This window comes from Coffea arabica, chromosome 2e (genome assembly GCF_036785885.1).
Source record: "Coffea arabica cultivar ET-39 chromosome 2e, Coffea Arabica ET-39 HiFi, whole genome shotgun sequence".
NCBI lineage: Eukaryota > Viridiplantae > Streptophyta > Magnoliopsida > Gentianales > Rubiaceae > Coffea > Coffea arabica.
The window spans coordinates 12,980,562-13,004,614 of NC_092313.1; the positions used below are offsets into that span (position 1 = coordinate 12,980,562).

Here is a 24,053-nt window from a genome sequence, read left to right on the forward strand (position 1 = left end):
AAAAATACTTGTCTAGGCAAAACATTAGAGATGAATTTGACTAAAAGGAAAATTTTTAATGACCATATTTCTTTTAGCAGAAACATGGAGGGCCAATTTGGTTCACACCCGATAAATTAAAGACTAAATTGTATTTTTTCTATGGCCACATAACACTTCGACAGAACATCTCATTCTGTCACCGCTCTCGATTTGATTCTATTTCACAGGATTGCTTTTACTGTGTAATTTTCTAATTAATTAATAGCTTAATACCACAAGTTAACTGACTTCATTTTGAAACAAGATTAATCTAATCGAGATTACACCTAAGTACCAACCTCCGTCAAAAACACTAGTTCCACTAAAAGATTTATAGTGTTCATTATACGCATGAACTTCTCTGGCTTTAATACACGGTCTAATGAATCTGAGAGAAATTTATGCATATTACGTTAAAAAGGATGTTGGCGTCAAGCGTAGTAAAAAGACTGATGCAGGAATTTTACACGAGCAGCAGGGAAAACTTGATAGCTTTTCTTAAGTTTCAGAAAGGACGAATTCTGATTTTGATAAGGGTGTAATTGAAAATTAAAAAAATTTCCACTGGTACAAAAGACAATCTCTAAACTCCTTAGATAGCCGCCCTAGTACCCCCCCGGTTCAAGTGCTTTAAGCAATTAGTGATAATTATTAACGATATTTAAGTAACTAACAAATTTCCTTCAACTTAAGAGTAGGAGTGTTCATCGACTGATAATTGGTAATTTAGTAAAAAAAAAAAATTTTTTTTGATTTTTTTGCAATAGGGTCAACATCCAATTACCGTCCAAAATTTTATTTGGCAATTAGATCGGTATTTCAGTAAAATATCCAAAGTTTTAGATTGATTTTTTTAATATAGATTAGTGAAGTATATTTAATATGTAATTAATAATACATAAAGTTATTAATATGTTAATTAATATGCTTTTAAGGTCACGTATTTGTTTATAAGTATAAATTATAACTTATAACACTGTTGACTAATAAGTTAATATGTAATATGATATATAAATAGGCAATAAAATATATAAAATATTTAATTATAATATGAAATTCGATAATTCAGTCGATAATCGAGAATTCGGAATCGAATTTCAACATTCATCCCCAAACTGTTTTACCAAATTTTATGATTGAGATGTAATCAATTTTCTAGAATTCCATTTTACCAATATCCTACTCTTGATCTCAATTGGACGGCGGTTATTTTAAGTGTGATTTTACTAAGTGTGTGATCTCAATTGCGAAGTGTGAACACCCCACTTAAGAGTGATTTTACTAAGGAGAGTCAATTCAATGCGTGGCCTTCTGGTGAGCATAAAAGACATTTGACCGTTTGACAACAACGCATGATCGTATAACGAAATTGCACCTATAAACTTTAGCTGCTCAAAAAAGTTTTGTTGATGTACCAATTGCCAGGGAATTCCTCAAAAAAAAAAAAATATTTCTTTTGCCGGGGGACAATGGCCTTTTTTCTAAGGGATGCATGAATTGCTGTCAGATTGTAGTAAATCTCAAGAGTCGAGGCAACAGGGGCCAACGGCCCCGCTCCCCTGAATAATAAAAATTTATTTTAATTCTTATGGAAAATTTCAATTTTTTTTTCTAAGAAATCCTTTCTTGCCTCCCCTAAAATTTTGATTTAAGACTATATATTGGCTCTCTTCTTTTACTTTTTCTCTATGAAAAAATTCGATGTTTACTCTTTTTAAGACTTAAAAAGTATTTGTATCAACAGTCATCAGTCGTCCCCTTTTATATATTCCTGGCTTCATCACTATTCGAAACTGTGATGGATTACTTTTAATTTAGCACTGTACAAACGGTAAATGCATTTTCAATGCTTATAGTTGTCACCAATCGGTTTGGAACAGATTCTACAAATTGAAAGGATAAATTGACGTGTCAACAGCCCATCGGGCTGTTAATGATCAAGACATCTTTAAGTTTTAGTGGAGGTGGAAGGTCAAGGTTGAATCATTGCCTTTCACCGGTCACTATTTGTGGCTTTGTCCTCCCCCTCCTCAGTAGCACAGTATGCTACATAGCAGTAACCAAAAACTTGCCATACAACCTATACTAGTTAAAGGGATAATCTTTTTTTTTAAGGGTTAATGTTTTTTTTTTTTTTTATTTCTATACAATCTATACAAGTTGAAGGGATAATCTTTTACTTCCAATAGCACTTCATCAGCAGAGCCTATAATATCTCTTGCCGCACATTAAAAAAAAAAAAGTCTGTCCAACGGGTACTCACTGAACACTCGTCAAAATATATTTCAGGTGTCATATTTTTAGAAATGTAAGATTAGTTTAAAAACTAAATAAATACAATAGAGGATAGGTAAAATTAAATACAAAAAGTATATAAATTCAGGAGAAAATAGTAATTGTTAGTATGCATATATACATGATAGGTTAGGTGAATTTTATATATGTTAATTGGTGCCCAACAAAACCCGAAAAAGTGGTTTATCTAATGGGTACCCATTGGGCATTCATTAACATACCTAAAATTCATCTGATCTACCACGCATATAATGTACTACAATTATTAATCTCTCTTGTATTTATATATTTTCTCTATTTAATCTTATTTACTTTTCTTTGTATTTATTTATTTTCTCTGATTAATCTTATATTTTTAAAATTATAACATCTGAAATATATTTTAACGAGTGCCTAATGGACACCCCTTAGATAGCAAAAAAAAAAATGTACATATGTCATGGTTGGTAGTGACTTGACGTCCTCTTGCAATTCGCATGACATGGTGCGTATTTGATGCTTAAAGAACAAAATTTGATTGAACAACATTTGATTATATTGTTTGACAACTAAGCATAGTAATTTATTGAATCCTAGTGCACCCATAAACTTGACCTACTCAAAGAAGTTTTGTTTATCTGACAAATTATAATATTCCACTACCTAATAATTATTGTAATGACAATACAGGATAGCTCTCCTCTAATGGTTATAAGTAAACATTTGTTATAAGTACCTCAATTTATTCAGTTTTACAAGAAAAAAATTTTAAAAGCATCTACAGTTGTGATTGGGTATTTGCAAAAATTATCGCGCCATCTAATAATATAAAATTGTATGTAATTAAAATTATGCTTAACATTACAATATATATATATATATTAGGTGGATAATGTATATATTAGGTGGATAATGTGAAGATATGATCGGTGACGTCCTCTAACCATTTATTTATAAAATTTGGATGAGGGTCCAAGAAACCTTTTAAAATCGCAGGTCTTCCTTGCTTGAAGGAAAGTACCAATTCCAAGATCTTCCAACTTCTTTAACCTTTACAGTAGCAAAATATGGCTTCAACTTCTCTCGCACCATTAACAACTGCATTCACAATAATCATACTTACTTTCTTAAACTCATCAATTACAGTAAGTGCATCAGCCGGAATATGCTACAAATCCATAATCAGTTTTGGTGACTCCCTCGCTGATACAGGCAACTTATTCCACCTAGACAGCCCCTCCTCATCGTCCGATACTCCTCACTTGTCCCTGCCACCTTACGGAGAAACCTACTTTCAACATCCTACAGGTCGTTGTTCCGATGGCCGTCTCGTCGTCGATTTCATTGGTATGCAAAAATTCAACAGGCATTACATGGACTACTTTATCTGATGGTGTTAATAAGTGTTCACTTCTTACCTGAAAAAAAAAAAAAAGTTTGATTCTCACGGTCACATTTGCACTTCTACTTTTTTTAAGCAGTTTTTTCAGTTATGATTATGAAGCAACAGTTTAATCAGATAGATAGTCATTGCTTTGTCTGATGATCTATTAGTTTCTAATGGATTGAAAATTTTGCTTGGTAGCTGAGAGTCTTGGGCTTCCTTTATTACCTCCGTATCTTGCCAGAAAAGATACAAGTGGAAGTTTAGATTTTCTCGAAGGCGTGAATTTTGCAGTAGTAGGAGCTACAGCACTCGATGGCTCATTTTTCCGGGAAAGAGGAATTGATAATCCTGCGACCAATGCGTCTTTGGCAACTGAGTTGGGTTGGTTCAAAGATATGTTGCAGTCTTTTTGCAAGAAATCAGGCAAGTAGATGCGTGCTTTCGCATCTTGTATTCCATTTTGTTATTACTGCTATCATCATTATTATTGCAGCGGTAATGTGGGAAAGAAATTCTTAAATGGTCTAAGACATCACATTAACTAGATTCTTTTACATTTGCCACGTGATTCGTCCACCATCTCATTTGGTAATTCATGTCCCGTAATTTATCTCCTGTTTATCTTCTAAATAAGACATAAATAGTGATTCAAGATTGAGAAATAGATTCTTTGGTCCAAAAAGAGAGATTGGTGAAAACAGACGGAATGGTCAAAAATATATGTTTGGAAGTTGAGTGGGTAATTTCATACTCATAAAAGTTGAGTGATCAAAGCTACATCATTCCAAAAGTTTAGTGAGTAATTAGGTAATTTGTTCATTTATAATTTAGTATGCTCTTTAACATTGCAATGAACTGTCTTCGTAAACAAAAGGAAAAATCATTTTAAATGCCCATCACATTTCACCAAATGAGTTTTCTCGCCATTCACGTTTAAAATGGTAATTTTGAGAAAATCAAATTGATAAAATTTGGTTTCAATCTAAATCTCGACCACGTTTTACCTTAAATCCATCACGTGACCCGCATATGGTCATTTTTTAGAGGCAAAAATATTAGATCCTATTTATAGTTAAAGAAATATTCCAATCCATATTCATTTTTATCATAAAAAAAAAGAGATCTGATCTAATTTATATTCATTTTTTCTACTAAAAAGTGGATTTGGCCTTTTTGTATATTAAAAAATGGTTGTATGTAGGTCACATGGTGATTTTAGTCTAAAAAGTGATCGAGAATTTAAGTTTGGGACTAAATTATGCTAATTTTAAATTTTTAAAAAATTTAAAATTAATATCTTAAAAATAAAGAATGAAAAAATTTATTTAGTAAAATATGAATAGTATTTTGAACGATTTTCCCTAAATAAAACATTCGAAAGATCCACCCAAAATTTTGTGGTCATAAACAAACCTATGGTGGTTGTCCGCCAGCGGTAAGTGAAAGTAAGGACTCGGGTGGACCAACGCGCCACTACGGAACAGGTCAGCAATTAATAATAAATCTTTTTTATATTTGAGGACAGGTGAGCTATGTTTTCAGAACCGGACCGGGTATCGACTCGGCCGAGGTCAGGGGTCAGGAGTCAATGGGTTCGACCGGGGGTCGATAGGGGTCGAACCGGATGACGTCATAAATAAAAATTATTTAAAAATTAAAATATTATATATAAAATATCTAATAATATGTTAATATTAATAAAGGTATATTCATATATATTTGATGTTTCAAATATATTTAACAAGAAAATACAAAGAAATTAGAACAATCAAGTAGCAATTTATGTTATTTAATAAATATTAACAAGTTTAGAATTAAAATTATGAATTTAATTGAAAAATAACATCAAATTTTAGGACAATATTTATAAAGTATGAAATATTTGAGGTATATTAATAAGTTTTAACAATTTAGGGGGCCAAAACATAATATTGAAAAGATTGAGTTTTTTTTTTAAAAAAAATGCCCATTGAACCGGAAAAACCGATTTTTTTCGGGTCAAACCTGGTCAAATCCGATTTTTGACCGGGCTTTAAATTTCCGGTTTTTTACCATGACTCGGACCGGATACTTGGCCGGTTCCCGGTTCGACCGGCCGGTCCGGTCCGAGTTTCAAAACAGAGCAGGTGAGCCGTCGTAATGCGCTACATAGCCGTGACATTAAGGGAAATATTTCCCACTTTATTGACTCATTTTTTATAATACTTGTGAGCATCAAAATTTTATATGCCATTTAATAAGATGAATGCAAAAGGCATAATCTCAAAGCATTAGGTTAGGATAGCGACTTTGAAAAATCTCCACTGCACAAGTTATTCACTATTGATACTCCATTAATTAAGTAATCGGTTTAGTAAGTAATTATCTCTTATCCCGATTTTTTAATACTTATTTGGTACTAATACGAATCTTCTGCTCCTTAAAAATGGAATTTTACTAGAAGAAACAACAATGAAAGGCTAGTGCATTCAGAGACGTTTCAGGCCTACCTTCATGTTGTCAAAAGGATTCAGGGTTTCTGCTTTTATCAGTGACAACTGCACCATGCAAAGTAGACTCTAACACAAAAACGTAGACACTAAATTAATAACGTAGACATTAAGATAACGACATGTAAAAACAGCGATAACTTCTGTCATTTATTAAAAATTTGTGAAATTTGTGCCCACGAATTTAATTCCAACCATCAAATTCTAAATCACATCATTTAAAGCATGGATTGTTCATGTTGTAGAAAGGACAATTGAATTGAAGAAGAATATGAGTAAAAAGAGTATCCATGCAGATGTTGACATTGGATTTGATGGCTCTAAAATTGCCATTTTTAAATAATGATTAGAAGTTCGAGCCCAAATTCTGCTTCTTAAGTATTTTGACCTCTCTTTTTATTTTTTTCGAAGAACTTCTCATTTTAACATGTATCAGTCCAATCATGTGCTTTTATGACCAGATTGCAAGGATTTTCTCCAAAGCTCGCTAGTTCTAATGGGAGAGATTGGTGGGAATGATTATAATTATGCACTTCTTCAAGGAAGAAACATAGAAGAGGTTCAGTCATTTGTTCCTCTCGTCGTGCAAACTATCAGTTCAGCTATCCAAGTAAGATCTGCACTTAACTCATTGAGTACAGTGGTCTGGGCATGTGGCTAATTAATCTTAAACAAGAATACGAAATCGGAATCTCTATAACCTTTTTCCTTGCGTGCATGAGTAATTAGCATGCATTTGTTGCATTAGAATCTCAATGAGAATAATGTTGTATTAGAAACTCCTTTATATTTTTCTTGCGAACATGATCAATAATAAACACTTGTTTAATGATTTCAGGAGTTGATTGAGCTTGGAGCAGTGACTTTGGTAGTTCCAGGGAATTTTCCAATCGGATGCTCGGCATCCTACCTGACTTATTATCAAAGTTCCAAGAAGCAAGACTACGACACGGATACTGGTTGCATTAAGTGGTTAAACAATTTTGCAAAGTACCATAATCAAGTTCTTCAATCAGAAATGAATCGCATTAGAGAACTTAACCCTCACGCCACCATTATCTATGCTGATTACTACAGCGCTGCGATGCGGTTATATCGCTTTCCAAACAAATATGGTATTTCTCTAATTTTCAACTTCATTCACATTACACATTACACACACACACACACATACATGTATATACTTGCAAAAAACGATTATGAACTTGCTAATCATTGGGTTAAGGTTGGTAATAAGCGTCACATTTCTTTTGAAACCATAGTAGCTGACATTATAGGTTTTATTGATTATAGGTATTATACTCAATAAACCAACCCACACATACGGGGAATTATAACTTTGCAACACTACAAATAAATACACTAATAATGGGAGGAAAATTTCGTATGGAGCGAGATTTGAACTCAGGACTAAATTTTTTATGACCTATGATTTCGGTCATTTTGATTATTTACGGTTGTGGTAGTTATATATAACCATTCTAACGGGAAGCACAGAAATAGAGAGGATCAAACTGCAGTTCTTTCAACAAATTTAACTTTGTAAGCCTTGGGAAGTCTTCCAAAACAAAGACTTCAGCTTCTATTTGTTTAAACTTGGCTCTATCATTGAGTTGATCCATGCTTTAAATTTATCAACTGATGAAAATTGTCGTCGCACAGGATTCAAAGGAGAAGTTCTCAAGGCTTGCTGTGGAGCTGGAGGCCCATACAACTACAATTCCTCTGTGCCTTGTGGCTACCAACCAGCAACTAGTTGTGATGACCCGTCTTTGTATGTTTCTTGGGATGGTTTGCACTTGACAGAAGCTGCTTACAGGTGGATAGCCCGAGGGCTGCTTGAAGGACTATCTTCAACTCCTCCTATTAATACAGTTTGCAGTCCTGCATCCACCAATTTAGATCCCCGGCTTGCATACTAGCTTCTCGTGAGGCAGTCCCTTCTTTTCTTATCTTATCTGTAACAAAAATATACTAAATTTCGCACCAAAAAATATACTAAAGTGCTCAAAATCCTAACTTGTATTACTGTCATAGGTCTAGTGACACTCGTTTAGATGTTGATTTTATGAAAAATTATAGATGAATTAGAAAAGTGTATAAATACAAAGAATGTATTGTGTGTATAAATATAAAGAATGTATTGTGTGTATAAATTATTTGATGAAAAAAATTTTGAATGTATTGTGTGTATGTTACTTTGAGTTGATTTAGTTAATTGAATCCTACTATTATAGCTTTTATTTGGAAGTGACATAAAAGTATTAGCAGGCAGCCAAAACTTCTTTGCCTATTGTAACTTCATGGACGTCAAATGAGGTAGAATATTTAATACAATCTATAGTGGTGAAAAATCAACACATTCATCTGTTACGTTACTCATTTTTTTTCTTTTTCTTTTTTTTTTCTTCCAAAACAATACTAGCAACTTCCAAATATTATACTACCATCAACACAAAAATTGAAACGATCATAAATAAAGCAACGACCTTCCTTCTTTTTCTTCCCCTGAATAAATCTACCAAGTCTTTTGGGCTCTTTCGGGTTGTGTTTGAGTTTCAAGGGCCTTCACTAAGTCATATAACAACTTGTGTCCTTTAGGCCTTTAGCATGTCTCTGGACTCTCTTCTGTTGTGTGACTTGTTGTCTTCAATGGAAGACAAATAATGATGCCAACTGGAAATCAGTTTCAAATTCCTACGTTTTTTTTTTCCAACTCTTAATTGTCAGGCACAAGATTTGAATTTTGAATGAAAAAAACTCTAAAAATCCTCTCTGGTCACTGGGATGACCTCAGTGGTTAATCCATTCCTTAGGTTGATTGCTCAAATTTGGAGTTTTTTTTCTGACAAAATTATTGTAATAGTCATTCACTCAAACACATTGGGAAGCTATATAATATTTATGCTTAAGACATATTTCTAGGAATTCCTCTTCTTTTTTTTTTAATATAAGGATTTTTTTTTGGTCTACTCAGGTTCAGAATAATAATTTGCCAATGTCTTTAATAGCCTCTCTTTTTGAACATTTTCTGGTATTGGTTAATGAAATTGGTGCAGCAGCCCACCAACCCAGCATGACTAATAATGCTATTGCATCTCAAATTTATGTCAACTCCATGAGTTGATTTAAATCAATCTTCACGCAAAACGGAAATCCGTCATTTAATGCCACAAATCACTTTGTGGATGGCCTTAGAAGATTGAATATTAATAAATGTCAACTAGAAGAGTAGGAATTTCATTAAACATGTACCCGTTCAGGTTGAGTAAGTCAACATAGAGTTTCGTATTGGAAAATGATGACAACCATAACGCATTTTAGATTTTTAGAATTATGAGAATCGAAAATCATGACATGGGTTTGATACGTCCAAAATCACGTGTACGAGTAAGAAATTTGTCAATGTTCATTATGCGAATGAATTGTAAAAGGCCCGAGTGAGTAGCGGTGTCAAAATTGATGATTCGGACGAGTCTGGGTGAATCATAATTGAATAATAGATATAATTAAGTTAATTCATTTTTATTCATTTGATAAATAAGTCAAAATGGATCAACTCATTTATGCACATTTAATAAATGGGTGAGGGTATAGCCAATTACCCATTTATGACTTACTTAAAATTTTACATATTTTTTTTTATTTTTCACATGTTATTTAACAAGAAATAATGAAATTGTATTGTATTTTTCACATGTATTGTTATTAAAATGGGGGGCGGGGTACTTCAGGCGCAGGGGATTAGTCGGGCCCCGTAAGGATTGACCCGAACACCCCTGTGTTGACAAAAAAAAAAAAGTGATAGAAAATTTCAATTTATCTACTTAACCCCCACTAAAAATTAAGTTTACATGTATAATTATTATTAAATGGATATAAATGACTGAGCCGAATCAATCTACTATTCACCAATTAAATGAGTTTAATTGGGTCACCTATTTAGATTCATTCAAAACTTATTGCATACCCAAATTTACTTATTAAAGGGCAGATTAGAACGGGTCAATATAATTGAGTTGTGGTTAACAACTTTTACTAGTCAATTTTGTTTAAAAAAAAATTGAGTTTAAAAGATTTAGATAATTATCATTTTTGTTCCCCCCCCCCGGGGCGCTTTAGTATTAAACAATTTGGTCCCCTGATACTTGACTAAAACTTACATATTCATCTCTAGTTCAAAATTTTTACCACTGTACAAAATTTTGCCAAAAAAGAAAAGGACAGACAAAGAAAAAACTAGATTTGTCTCTTATATTTCTAACTTGGACTAATTTTTCTAGCGGAAATTTGAGCATGTCACGTTACATGTGGCGAATGTTGTCAAATACCATAAACTAATTACGATAGAAGAGATGATGAAAAGATTTAATTTTGGGAAAAACATGAGGTACCAAATTGATCATTATGAAAAATGATGGAGAACTAAACTTCTTTTGGCCATTAAATACGCCATTCTCTGAATTACTGTGAGATGCCTTCACTGTATGCAGTAATAAGACGATGGCCGAGATGAGAATTAATTAAATTATGACTTGAAAATAAAAAAATTAAGAAATTGCCTGGTCCTCAAATTAAACAAACAACTAGTTTAACAGTCTAATATTCTCCAAAAGATGAGGGAAAATGGACAGGTTAAAGAAATATTCATTGAGAGAAAAAAAAAAAAAAACTCTCAGAGCTGAAATATTCAAAAAAGGGGCTCTATTCAAATGACCTCTTTTTGGCATGATTTAGAAAAACAAAATTTGTTTAAAACATCATCCACGGTGACACACTAAAAGTCTAAAACACTCACAAATTTAAAAAAAAAATGCCAAAAAAGAAAGTACATGACACAAGGCATCAGTGGCGGAGGTGAGTACTGGTAATAGGTGGTAGAGACTGTCAGTGATTGGTGGGCGTCAGACGGATCCTCTGTCCTTTATATTTGTCTATTTTTTCTGTTGACTGTAAAACTACGTAGTTTCAATTATTAATAATGATGATGTGACACATAATATTGAATATATATTTAGAGGATGTTTGGTAAATGGATTTCAAATTCAATTTTAATATGAATGGCCTACTTTCTGAATCAACATGACTGCGTGTAACTATAACTATGACAAATTCAAGGATCTAGTCCTCAAATGCTTGTCTAATCTCATCTGAATCGTGCGGCGTGAAATCGCAAAGTAGAAGACTATGAGTACAATTAAGATATTATTGAATTTGAAACCCATTCACCAAACACCCCCTAAATATGCATTCAATGTTATGTACCACATCAGTAATATTAATAAGTGAAACTACGTAATTTTTCATTGGACAGAAAAAATAAATAGATATAATGGATAGAGGATCCTGTCTGGACGGACGTCGGGGCGAAGAGAAGGTGGTTTGTACTAGTAGTTGGTGGTAAAGACTAGTAACAGGTGGTAGAGACTGCCTGGTGATTAGCTGGTATTGGGTAAAGAGAAGGTAAACTTTTTTTTTAAAAAAAATAAAGGATATTTTGAATGTTTTAGATTAACACTAGCATTTTTTTTTCTAAAAATGTACGGTAAAGTATAATAAAATTTTAGACAAATATTTATAAAATACATTACAAAAGAGTCGTGTTTCACTTCTAAAAATGCAACCTATCACACTTTTACTACTATCATTTTCGTCCTTCGGATTCATGTTTTGAAGATTTAAGAAAAGAGTTACCAGCCACGAACTTGCACGTATTTTTTATCCAGGCGTCAAGCACTAAAACATCACCCCTTGTCTACCTGAGTCTGTTTCGAAATCCTAATTGCCTAAATGAAATACTGTAGATGTGACGGCCTCATTAAGCAAAGCAGCAAGAAATAAATGAGCAAAATAAAGAGATCGGCCATTTATTTGACATCACACAACCAAATCAACAGCTCATAACGTACGGTTCAACACGTTCTATTTAATGCCTTCACAAGAATCATTTTTCCTTCAATTCGACTCGACTGGGGCCTTTTGCTGTATCTCAAGGTCTATCCCAACGGTCTCATCGTCCATCCGCACAATGAAAATCGTTGTCTTAATGGTTGTTGTTCTTTTGAAGGCCGTATCAGCAAATTCTTTAGGGTATGACTCAATCTTTAGCTTTGGTGACTCCCTTGCTGATACTGGAAACTTTCTTCGAACGGGTGCACTTGCATTTCCAGTCATTGAAAGACTTCCTTATGGGGAAACATTCTTTCGCCATGCAACTGGTCGTTGCTCAGATGGCCGCCTAGTAGTCGACTTTTTTGGTAAGGATTACTTCTCCATCTCTTTTTTTTTTTTTTGGTGTAATTTTAATGCTATTGAGGCCAAGATTCAGTACCCTGGGAGTCAGTTTACTCGAAAGGATTTGTCAAATGGGTGTCCAGCTTTTTCTGTTTTCGAATATGGTAACATGCTTGATCAACGAAATACTAATACCTATGTTTTGTGCTGATAATCAACTAAATGACAGCCGATGCATATGGATTACCATACCTAAAACCGTACTTAGCGGTTGCAAGAGATGGGAATTTCCAACACGGGGTGAATTTTGCTGTTGCTGGGGCTACAGCATTAGATCCTGAATTCTTCTACCACCAGAAGCTTGGACCCATTTTATGGACAAATGATTCGTTGAGTGTTCAGCTTGGCTGGTTCAAGAAGGTGAAATCCACCCTTTGCACCACTCCTCAAGGTAAACTGTAAACCTTTTTCATCAATTCCTAGTTACTACTTACTTTTGTACATTTTGCTAATTCTCCAGCCCAACTTTTGTTTTCGTTCAACAGAGTGCAAAAACTTTTTCAAGAGGTCTCTCTTTCTAGTGGGTGAAATTGGTGGAAACGACTATAATTACCCATTTTTTATTGGTGGAACCATTAAACAAGTCAAAGCCACGGTCCCTGTGGTAGTTGAAGCCATTGCTGCAACCATAAGTGTGAGCTTAGATATTAGTACTTAAAATTTCCTGTCTCGATTTTCTTTTTATCACCATTAAATCCAATTAATCTTTTTTCCTTTTTTTGTTCTGAGATTTAAAAGAGTATCTTTATCCTTTTTTATTTTCTTTTCTTTTTGTCTATATTTCCTCCTAGGCATTGATAGACGACGGTGCCGTAGAATTGGTGGTACCAGGAAATTTCCCAATTGGATGTTCAGCAGTGTACTTGACACTGTTTGAAACCCCTAATAAAGCAGCATATGACGAACATGGGTGTTTGAAAGTGTATAATGCCTTTGCCAAGTATCACAATGCTCAACTTAGACTTGGCTTGGAGAAACTAAGGCAGAAGTACCCTCAAGCCAAAATCATCTATGCCGATTACTATGGTGCAGCTAAGAGATTTGTGCATTCACCGAAGCATTATGGTGAGTTTTACTTCTGAACTTATAAAGAAGTGAGTGAAAAAAAAATACTCGAGCTTTTTTGACATTATTCCGTTTATAGATGTGTTGATTGCAAGTATGTTTTTATGAAATATTTATAGTTGCATTTGTTTATAAATGTAATTGTAAGATAAAAATGAGATTAAAAATGTTTAGAGTTTTTAAGAAACACAGTAATGAAAAGCTTGCCATGCAAACAAAATGCCATAAAAATTTCATCTAATTTCCTTTTTCCTTTTCGGATTTATTACTTTTCTATTCACTGCAACAAAAAAAAGGAAAAAATAAGACTAGTTACATAAACAAAATGAGCCCTAATATGACCAATAAATGATTTTGTTTTGGAATAATTTCATAAACCTCCCATTTCACTTGGCTCCCTTTCAATTTTAAATATTATATTTACTTCAATTTCAATGTAACAATGTCTGCAAATACCCATAAAATTTTTTTTAAGTGTAAATGAAAGGTTTTAAATTTCGAACATCTCACCTGTATTCTCTTTTTTCCGTACCATCCAACCCTGTCTTCTCTCGTATGAAATATTAACTAACACTTCTTAATATGTGTAAAAATAAAAGTAGGTCTACATTATATTTATGGATGGAAAGTAGGGCTGCAAACGAATCGAACCGCTTGCGAGCGACTCAAGTCAAAATCGAGCTCGAACTCGAGCTCAAAATATTAAGCTCGCGAGCCTCGAGTATATATATATATATATATATATATATATATATTTTATTTTTTATTTTTTATTTTAAGTATATATATTTTTTATTTTTATTTTAATAATAAAATTATATATATCCTTAATATTTTATTATTTATTAAGAAAAAATATTATTTTATTTATTTTTTTAAAAATAAAATAATTATTTTTTATTTTTTTCAAGCTCAAACTCGGCTCGAATCAAGTCGAGCTCAAGTTTAACTTTAATAAAATTAAGTCAAGATTCGATTCGATTAGGCTAAAATTCGATTCGACTCTATTCGTTTGCAGCTCCGATGGAGAGTACTTCTCCTGACAGATAACAGAATACTATCATTCATGAACTGTTGTTACTTAATGATATTCTTCTGCAGGATTTTCTGAGGATAGGTTAGTGGCTTGTTGTGGAGGAGGTGGGCCGTACAATTTCAACAATTCGGCAAGATGTGGTCATACTGGATCCACAACTTGTACAAGTCCTTCTGCTCATGCAAATTGGGATGGTATCCATCTAACGGATGCAGCTTATCGTTATGTCGCTATGGGCTTGATCAATGGGCCCTTTTCTTCTCCTAGTCTATCTTATCCTCCCATTAAGCAAATCTAAATATTTCCTCTCAAACCTACTTCTTGTCTCTTTTTTTTTCACTTAATTATATTAGGAATGATGATTTGGTTGTATGTTTCAAATGTAAAAGTTGGACATGATCATAATTTTATTCAATGAGTGCATAATAATGTGAATTTGGATTTTAAGCCTTCATATTTTGTACACAACTAAAATCAAATTAGCAGAGTTTATCACACCTTTGAATGTTTCTTTTTTTTTTTTTTTGGGTATTACGTACATATTTTATACTACATCTATATTTCTGATGCTTTAGCACTTTACATCTTATGAATTTTTTTTTTATTGCAAATTTGTATTGTTATTTACGTAGACATAATTTTTGTCTTATTTATCAGTGACTAGAAAGTTACAAAACTTTGTTTCAAAGGTGATGCATAACAAATTATACAAATTTTAAGAATTTTTACCCGGGAATCTGTATATAGAGTTCATCCTTGAGAAACATAAGGCTTTATATATATATATATATATATATATATATATATACACATATGTGTGTGTAATAAAGAAGCTACAATATAAGGCTTAGTTTATAGCAAATTTTTAGCTTAATTTCATTGAATTGAAGTGACTGGGTTTAGTTTGCATATGCTAAAACACTAACATACTATGCTCTCCCACAAAAGGCCCACTATCAGTTTCGTGCAATCACAGTGTACGGCTACCACGCCATATGTAAAATCTTCTGTTCTAAGTGGTGCATCTCTTCTATTAATTGCGACTCTAGAAATTTATACTCTTAAATTTCCTAGATGGGACTTATCTGCTGCTCGTATTATATATATTAACTTTCACCTAACTCATTACTAAAATTAATGCCAAGGATTAAAATCCAAAACTGAAGAGTTTGGTATAGTCTAAAAGGAGTTGAATTGTCTTCGTTCTAAACAGGTCTTTTGTTCCACCCCTGAAGAAATGTCCAGCTCGAAAGTAGGAGGAGGTCATAGAATGGACATAGACATTAAGAAGGATATCCTAACCACATTAAATTGGGTGCACGTATAGTTGTCGTTTACTTTGTGGCTACTTGCTTTGTGCAATTTACATTCGTTAGAGCTATTAATTTATATTGCTGTAAAAATATGCTTTGCTTGTTGAGATCAATAATATAGCATAAAGCATGATACATATTGATTGATTTCATCATGTATGCTCCTCTAATGGAATGATCGTTCAATCGATCAAGGCTAAATTATTGAACTGACTAAATTTGGATGTTGCTGCACAAAAGTTTAATTAATCTAATTCACCTTGCCCCTCAGTGTGCTCTAAAGGCCTACGATAACAAATTAATAAAAACTCCCAATTACATATATATATATATATATCTCTCTCTCTCTCTCTAAACCAGACATATCTATATTGTTTTGACGTTAAGCTTAATCACTTAGAGCTTTTTCAGTTCTTTTTTGTTTTCTTTTTTTTTTCTTCGGTGAAAAATAAGCTTACTTAGACCTCACGAATATTTAACAATTTTTATTTCGTGATCAGTGACAGAGCCAAGATCTTTATTCAGAGGGGTGTGATAGTATTAATTTAGGTTTATAAGGTGTTGGTTTGCAAATTTCTAGAATTATTAAATATTTGTTATAGTAAACCAAGGCTATGGTTTGAGATTTATTTTTTTTCAGGTCATCCAATGATATTAAATTTTGCTTAAGAACATAAGATGTTTGTTCTAATTAACATATATAGTAGGCAAATAATTCATACATAATTGAATTGTCAAATTAATGTTTGGTTGGCTTGTAATTTATATAAAAAGGACATGTAAGAAAAGTTATATATTAAATAAATAACATTTGCTTATAGAATAAGGCAAATTACATTTAATACAAAGAGAAAAAAATAGCATCGTGTAATATATTTTAGTTCAAGATTCACCATTGTGGAAATAGTGAATACAATTGTAAAAAATTTCAACACTTTTGGGGAGCAATTGTGAGTTTAAAGAGAATTCTATTAAAATTCTGAGGGGCAAAAGTAGGACAATACTAAAATTTGAAATTTTTATAGGTTATTTTAAAGTTTAAAAAAAATTGAATTCCCCCCCCCCCCGGGGGGTAAATGTGGTTTGTTTTGTTATAAATAATACATCATGGGGTTTGTTTTGTTATAAATATTAAAATGCAATTTCCAGATTTTATTGGATGTTTATGATTTTATTCATAAACCGAACCTGAACATTTAAGAAAAGAATTTAGGGGTTGAAAATAGGCCATAAGTAAGCCAAGTGAAATCTTTAAACTTGCACATTGTGTATGTCGTTGTGAATAGTTTAACACAAAAAACACGGCGAAAACCTTTGGTACATTTGCTAAATTTGTTGATTTATTACCGGTCAAGAGGTTCTCTGGAGAGCTTGGTCACCAAAAAAAAAAAAAAAAATCCAAATTGTCCAAGGTTGAACAAAGTAACTAAACATAAACTAATGAGCTAGAATTTGGGTGAGTATATGTGTTTCCATAGAGCTTGGAAGGTCAATCTCGATTGAAAAGATTGTTCATCTTGGACTACAAAAACTTTGAGATATCCAATATAACTCGATCCACCATAGACTTTAAACTGATTCCCATGACGACAATTATCAGTACTAGTTATATAAGCACACACAATTTGTGTACAAATTTAGAGCATTGGGTCGAGAAAAAGAAATTACAAAGAAGATAAAAGTAAAAAGGAAGAGGATTAAGTTATTTGAAGTTAGGACAGGATGCCTTCTTTTTTAAGTTTTTCCATGTGGCAGGGGAATTAGGTTGCTGCAGAAATTTTGTTGACTGATTAGATATACAACTTAAAACTAATGTGAAGCATTAGCAGTTGGTTAGGATACAATTGATAGAATCAAAGCATGTTATGGTAGTTACTGATTAACAAGTCCTTTTTCATTCATTTTTTTTTTTTAGATATTAGGTGGTCCTATTTTGCCTTTTGTAGTAAGGGAAAAAACAGGTAATCCAAATGATAACAACAAAAAGTAACACCACATGCCTCTTAGACTTTATATGTATCTACTTTTGTGCGAATAAAAAATAGTAGTTATTAATAAACGATGTTTTCATCGAAATTGGTTTTACACTTTGTAAATCAGTTTTTATTAATGAATTTTATGAAATTAAATAAGTATAGATGAGTAGCTTTTTATATACTTAGCTACATATATGGATATTTACTAACACGACTTAAAATTTCTAATCACACGAAAAGGAATTAGTGTTTTTCCTTTTCTTTTTATTTTTTTCAACAAGAAAAGTGTGGGATTTATGAAATGAGAAGAAGAATTTCAATTTAGGACCTCTGAATTTTGACGTTTCAACCTTAACCATTAGATCAAAACTTCTCAACAAGAAACAAGTGTTTTGATTAAGGTTTGACTAATTTATTATTCACTATAAGAGTAAAAGATAATCCAAAAAGTGTAAAAAATTTAATACCATAGGAGTGCCTCATGATGTTCAAATGAGAGAATCAAATTGGTTTTCTTCAGGAGCTACTATTACTCTTATTTGCTGGTTTTTTAAAACACAAATTGGACTGTAGGTTGAGGATTAACCATGAGGTTTGGTTGTTATACTCATGAAATAGAGAATGTTTTGTTGACAAATATGGAAACGTACGTCCACAGAAGAAGAATACTAAATCTATATACATGCACATATACATACATATATGTGTATGTATGTACGTACACACACATGTATATATATAGACATACACACATATATATGTATACATATGTGTGTATATGTGTATATACATATATATATATATATAGATATGTATATGTATATACATATATGTGTATGTATATGTATATACATATGTATATGTACATCTATATAAATAGAAATATACACATGATTATATAGCAAACAAATAAATCATAGGTAACGACCCATACCACCTTTTTTCTTGGGAATCGTTAATTAGACTTCGATCTCCTAACATATTTCTTTTCCTTGAAAGAAAGAAGGAAATGGCATAAAACTCAAACAGAAAATTTGTATGTCATCATCCAAGGTGTTTGTTGATCACCTGCATCCTGGGCTAAAAGTGGCAAAAATAACCAGGAATATTTATATCATGCAAAATCTCATGCACCGTTGAGAAAGAAAAACTTTGCATTCGTCCTTAGGAATGATGGTAGCAACATAAGCAACATCATCACAACCATCTTCTCGTGCCCTCTTGAAGTCGATCAATGTAGCAAAAATTGCAACAAAGAGCTTCAAATGGTTAACAGCATACCTCTGTCCAATACACTGGTGCGCACCAGCTCCAAAGTTCAGAAAATTCTTCTTGTAAATCTTGTCCTCTTGTCTTTCCTCCATGAAACGATCTGGATCAAACTTGTCAGCAGTAGGGAATTCTTGAAAACAAGAATCAAAAACTGATGGAAAGACAATTGTCCCCTTGGGAATGACATAATTTTCTGTCAATGCAAAATCCTGTGCCATATTGTGTGGCAGCAGTGTCGCTGGAGCCCTTATTCTCAGGACCTCTTTCACCACAGCCTCTGTATACTTAATTTCTTTTAGCTGCTCCGCCGTGATCAGCTCATCGGATAAAGGGCTCCAATATTTACCCACCTCTGATCGGACTCTTTCTAAAACATGTGGATGTGAGTCGAGAAAAGTTACAGCCCACAACAGTGAGGATGTTGATGCATCTTGAGCTGCAAAAAGGAAGTCGAATAAATGACCTCCAAGTTCTTCTTTGGTATAATCGAATTTCTTATCAATATCAGCAACTCCTTTTCTGCAGCCTCAGCTTTTTGCCTTTTATTTTCCTGCATCCAAAAATCAATCAAACAAGTTGGATCTTCCCCATTCTTCATTTTTTTCTCGCTCTCGCCTGCACAAAATGCAAGAATTTCCACTAGTTTCTTAACAGATAATCTAGCTTTTCTGAAGCCAAATCCTGGTAGGTCTATAGGAAGTTTCATCGAAACCTCGTTGAACAAGTCGTACCCAATGTTAAATGTTTTACGCGCCTCATCGCTTATATAAGGCCCTACAAACACCGTCTGAGAGGTTTCTAGGTTCATTTCACGACAAAGGAAGCGAAGAGGGATGGGTTTGTGGCCTGATGTTGTCAGAAGAAGCCATGATTCAAGTGCTTGACAATTATGCGTTGCTGAATGGAACTATAGGTGGCTCAACCCTTAGGAGTAAAGTTAGGGGCTACACGGCGGCCAAGTTCTCTGTTTGCCTGGCCGAATTGATAGACTAAGTTAGTTTTGGCAAACATTTTTTGCCAAAAGGATGGACAACGAGTTGGAAGGCATCAGGGCGGACAGTGGCAAAAACTTTGTGGGAAAGTTCGGTTGAATAAATGTAAAGGATGAATTTACCAAAGAAGTAGTTTGTGGAGATTCCTAGAGGGGTGGATTGAGCTAAAGCGGATTGTTTATCCCAGAATTTTGTGGGGTTTTTGACTAATTAAGGGAATTGCATCCCCTATGAAAGGAAGGACCAGGGCTGGACCTGGTAGAAACTTTTCTTCTTTATGTAAGAGATTTGTTCATGAATGAGAAGGAGAACTACAAGGGCTGCGATATATGGAGTGTAGTCTGACAGAAGGGAAAATATGGATCCCACTGAAATCCTGGTTTGTGGCTGGTGTGTTTTTGAAGGTTTTCAAGAGAAGGAGAAAAAAGATTGATATTTGAGAGCGCAATAGGCAATGAAGAAGGGGGCTATATAAACAATTCAAAGTGATTGTGCTTTCTGAGCATGAATTTTTTATTTTTGTAAGTATAACTAGCAATTTTATTGATCAAGAATTCAAGATAAGAGCAAAATAACTCGCACACAGAGCAATAGCTGTACACAAGAACAATCGAGACAACAGAAACAATACACAAGTAACTACTAAAATCAGCAGCAAGAAAAATTTGGCCCCTAGATAGTCCCTAGTGTCTACAAGCATGAATTTATAGTTGACCTAAGTGACATTAAAAGCCATCTATATGAAACTCATTACATGTTTCCATTAGATTATTTGAAGCACATTATGACTTTGGAACTTAAATAAAAACAAGTATACATGTTGAAACTAAACGTCACCGGTGATATTGCCTTTTGTAGTAAAGCAATGACGTCGGCGTCCTACCCTAGTATGTCACAATCACATATCTATTTTCTGGAAATGGGCAGGAACGGTTGTCACTGAATGTTCACGGCCACGATGTGGCCCCAAAAATTTGTGCGGCTCAGATTACACCATGTAACTCGATTTTCACGCCATGTGTGGGACTCACAAAAAAGTGTTGTAAAATTACGTCGTGTACAATGGAAGTTACGCGCCGTGAAAAATGAATACAACCTGCACAAACGGTTGCACCTACCGTTTGTGCCCCTTGTCCCTATTTTCTCTGTGTCCCAATGCTGTATAGGCTGGTAAAATTCATTGGCCTTAAATGGAAAATTATCGGTTGATCTGTACATGCATGTGAATGTCTTCATTTAATTGCCTTAGAATTTTCTTCAGCTAACCATATAGTTCTTTTAGCTTTTAAACGTTTTCTTCATCTGACTAAATCTTCTTGAATGACAGAGTGTTATAAGCAATGACGGAGCCAAGGGGGGGCAGAGGGGGGCCATGGCCCCCCCTAAGTTTTGAGAATTTTAATTCATAATATGTAAATATGTGTGTAAAATAAAATTGGCCCCCCCTAAATTTTTTCAATTTTAGTTTATATTATGAGAGTTGATATATATATATATATATATATATATGAATTAGTCATCTTTGAATGGAATTTCAATTTTGGCCCCCAAAAAAAAAAAATCCTGGCTCCGTCACTGGTTATAAGTGAGAAATGTATTCTTAAGCATTATGCATTTGGAAAGTGACATGTCAGAGTTGACCATGAAGAGTTAAAAGGGAGGATGGAGTTCCTGGCACGCTTTTTAATGTTAAGATGTAGAGTACGCAACCTTGCTTTAGCTATGAAGACGTTGAAGTCATTTATAGTTGGATCATGTTGAACCTTGAAATCTGAAATTTAAGAGCCCGAATATGAAAAAAAATATGAAAGAAAATTGAGCCGTTGCCTAACGCTAAGAATATATTGATGTTCATGCTTGAACGAAAAATATTGTATAACCACATTTCATTTAATATTAATTATGTACATCTTTCATGCAAAAGGAAAGAACATTTCCTTGCGTTCGGCATAATAGTTTGGCATTGAAGACCAAAATACTTTGCTAGGATACCAATCAAATTAGGTAGGTGGATCAAATTAGGTAGGTGGAAGTGATAGTGTCGTGCTGAACCTTTTTGAAGTATTTCAGTGCGATCACTACGGTACAGGTTTTGCTTTGTAATTAGTTGTTTTCTCCTTTGTAATTTTACAAGTTTGGAATTGAGTTATTGTTGAAATGCTTGTAAGTGGAATTCATCTATGGTGAGAGAATGATACGTATTTTTTTTTTTCGCACTATATTTGGTTTGTATGGATGACAAATGAAAATCAATTAGTGATTGTCAGTTTTATGATTGATTGTGACAATAAAATATGTAGAATTGTGGGAATTGTAATTCAAATGGGCCTCTAAATTTTGGATATATGATTTTCATAATGATGAGTTTCTTAAATTATTTGAGTTATGTCATTAAGTGTTAGACGTGATTTGGGATTTACAGATGTGATTTTGTACGGGAGGTTATCATCCATTAGTTAAAATTTTGGAGTTTTGATTTTGTGGGTTAGTGGGTCATTCATAGTTAAAATTTTGAAATTTTGATTTTGTGAGTTAGTGAGCCATGTAAATTGGAAAGTGGGAAAGGATAAGAAAAATGGATTACTCAATTAAAATAAATCTAAAATTATAGTAAAAAGGGATTTAGATTTCTAACGCCTGTAGAGGCTCCTCGTAAAAAACTTGTCCTCTCATACATATAGATATAGAAGGGATTACTTAATTAAAATAAATCTAAAATTATAGTAAAAGGGGATTTAGATTTCTAATGCCTGTAGAGGCTTCTCATCGAAACCTTGCTCTCTAATACATATAAATAAATATAGATATAGATCTCCAGAAAATGTTACAATGATTTTTTCTTTACAAAAATTCTAAAAATTACAATCCAAATCTCTTAGGGCTCTGTATCCAAATTACAATCAGCTTTTCTTTTTTGTACCGTATCGATAGTTAAGGCACGTCAGCTCACTATTTTTTAACCAAGAAATAATCTTAGATATGCCCATAGAATTTAATTTCTTGATTGCATTAAAAACTAAAAAAACCCTATTCTAATCAATAAACATGCTACCAGGGTTTATATAAATTAGATTATATGATTCTCTCACATGAAATTAATCACATTAGTTACCACTAATTTTAGATAATTAAACAATTATAGATTTAACTGTCTTAATTAGCAATAGATTGTTAGGTTGAATTAAATATCAGGCTCTTGATATTCAAACAACGAAATAACCATGAGAAATTAAATTATAAAACATACGAATATTAACAAATAAAGAATAAAAGAAACAGATGAAAACAATGCAATCTCATAACTATAGTTAAACCAAATCCTTGTTACCTCTTGACTAGAATAAGAAAATTAACTGCTCTTCATTGAAAATAACCCAGGAAAAGAGACAAGCGGCTCGTTGTTTTTTTGATGCCGAGACTAATATCTAATCTCCCAAAAACAAAGACGTTCCTCCTCTCCCTCTTCATTGCTACCTACTAATCTATATAAAAAGGAAAATAGAGTCCTATTCCTAATAGGAAAAGAATATCTATTTCCTAACTAATCACCGACACTAATTAATAAGGACTAACGCCTCCACCTTTTTGTCAAGATACAATTAGAAGTTAAATTGGAATAGGAACCTTGTTTGTCACGCCTATGTGGAATAGGTTAAGAGTCTTTTGCTGGAAATATCTTCATTAAATTACTTTTTACTCTTTTTTTGCCATATTCCCATAATCAACACCAATTGCCAAATATGAGTAGAATCAATCTAATAATGCAATATTTGGTCAAAATCACAAGCAAGTATTAGCTATTTCATTAACCAATATGCACCCTATCATTTTTTTACAAAAATTCTATAAAATTACAATCCAAATGCTCTTAGGGCTTTGTATATACACTTTCAACCTAATATTGATAGGTCAAGATGAAGCCCAACTGCTATTA

General features: G+C 33.1%; 2 protein-coding genes and 1 pseudogene across 2 annotated transcripts; 2 read left to right on the forward strand and 1 right to left on the reverse strand.

Annotated features, from left to right (window-relative positions):
- The first annotated feature begins 3,307 nt into the window (after window positions 1-3,307).
- LOC113729220 (GDSL esterase/lipase At1g28580-like) lies at window positions 3,308-8,375 on the forward strand. Its single transcript, XM_027253543.2, has 5 exons — window positions 3,308-3,642; window positions 3,881-4,105; window positions 6,633-6,781; window positions 7,010-7,286; window positions 7,834-8,375. Exons 1-5 carry the CDS (start codon window positions 3,363-3,365, stop codon window positions 8,091-8,093), a joined length of 1,191 nt encoding a protein of 396 aa, XP_027109344.1. The 5' UTR covers window positions 3,308-3,362; the 3' UTR covers window positions 8,094-8,375.
- Window positions 8,376-12,125: 3,750 nt separating this feature from the next.
- LOC113731045 (GDSL esterase/lipase At5g45910) lies at window positions 12,126-15,020 on the forward strand. Its single transcript, XM_027256082.2, has 5 exons — window positions 12,126-12,428; window positions 12,635-12,856; window positions 12,951-13,099; window positions 13,257-13,530; window positions 14,632-15,020. The coding sequence occupies exons 1-5, from the start codon at window positions 12,200-12,202 to the stop codon at window positions 14,862-14,864; spliced, it is 1,107 nt and encodes a 368-aa protein (XP_027111883.1). The 5' UTR covers window positions 12,126-12,199; the 3' UTR covers window positions 14,865-15,020.
- Window positions 15,021-18,964: 3,944 nt separating this feature from the next.
- On the reverse strand, window positions 18,965-20,855 carry LOC140036110 (cytochrome P450 710A11-like; annotated as a pseudogene).
- Window positions 20,856-24,053: the final 3,198 nt, after the last annotated feature.

Excerpts from the sequence above, each read along its gene's own strand:
- LOC113729220 (XM_027253543.2), top strand. The coding sequence starts at position 3,363 with ATGGCTTCAACTTCTCTCGCACCATTAACAACTGCATTCACAATAATC. Across the intron at positions 4,106-6,632 it reads GTCTTTTTGCAAGAAATCAG|ATTGCAAGGATTTTCTCCAA; the intron begins GCAAGTAGATGC and ends TTTTATGACCAG. Across the intron at positions 6,782-7,009 it reads CTATCAGTTCAGCTATCCAA|GAGTTGATTGAGCTTGGAGC; the intron begins GTAAGATCTGCA and ends TAATGATTTCAG.
- LOC113731045 (XM_027256082.2), top strand. The coding sequence starts at position 12,200 with ATGAAAATCGTTGTCTTAATGGTTGTTGTTCTTTTGAAGGCCGTATCA. Across the intron at positions 13,100-13,256 it reads CCATTGCTGCAACCATAAGT|GCATTGATAGACGACGGTGC; the intron begins GTGAGCTTAGAT and ends ATTTCCTCCTAG. Across the intron at positions 13,531-14,631 it reads GCATTCACCGAAGCATTATG|GATTTTCTGAGGATAGGTTA; the intron begins GTGAGTTTTACT and ends ATTCTTCTGCAG.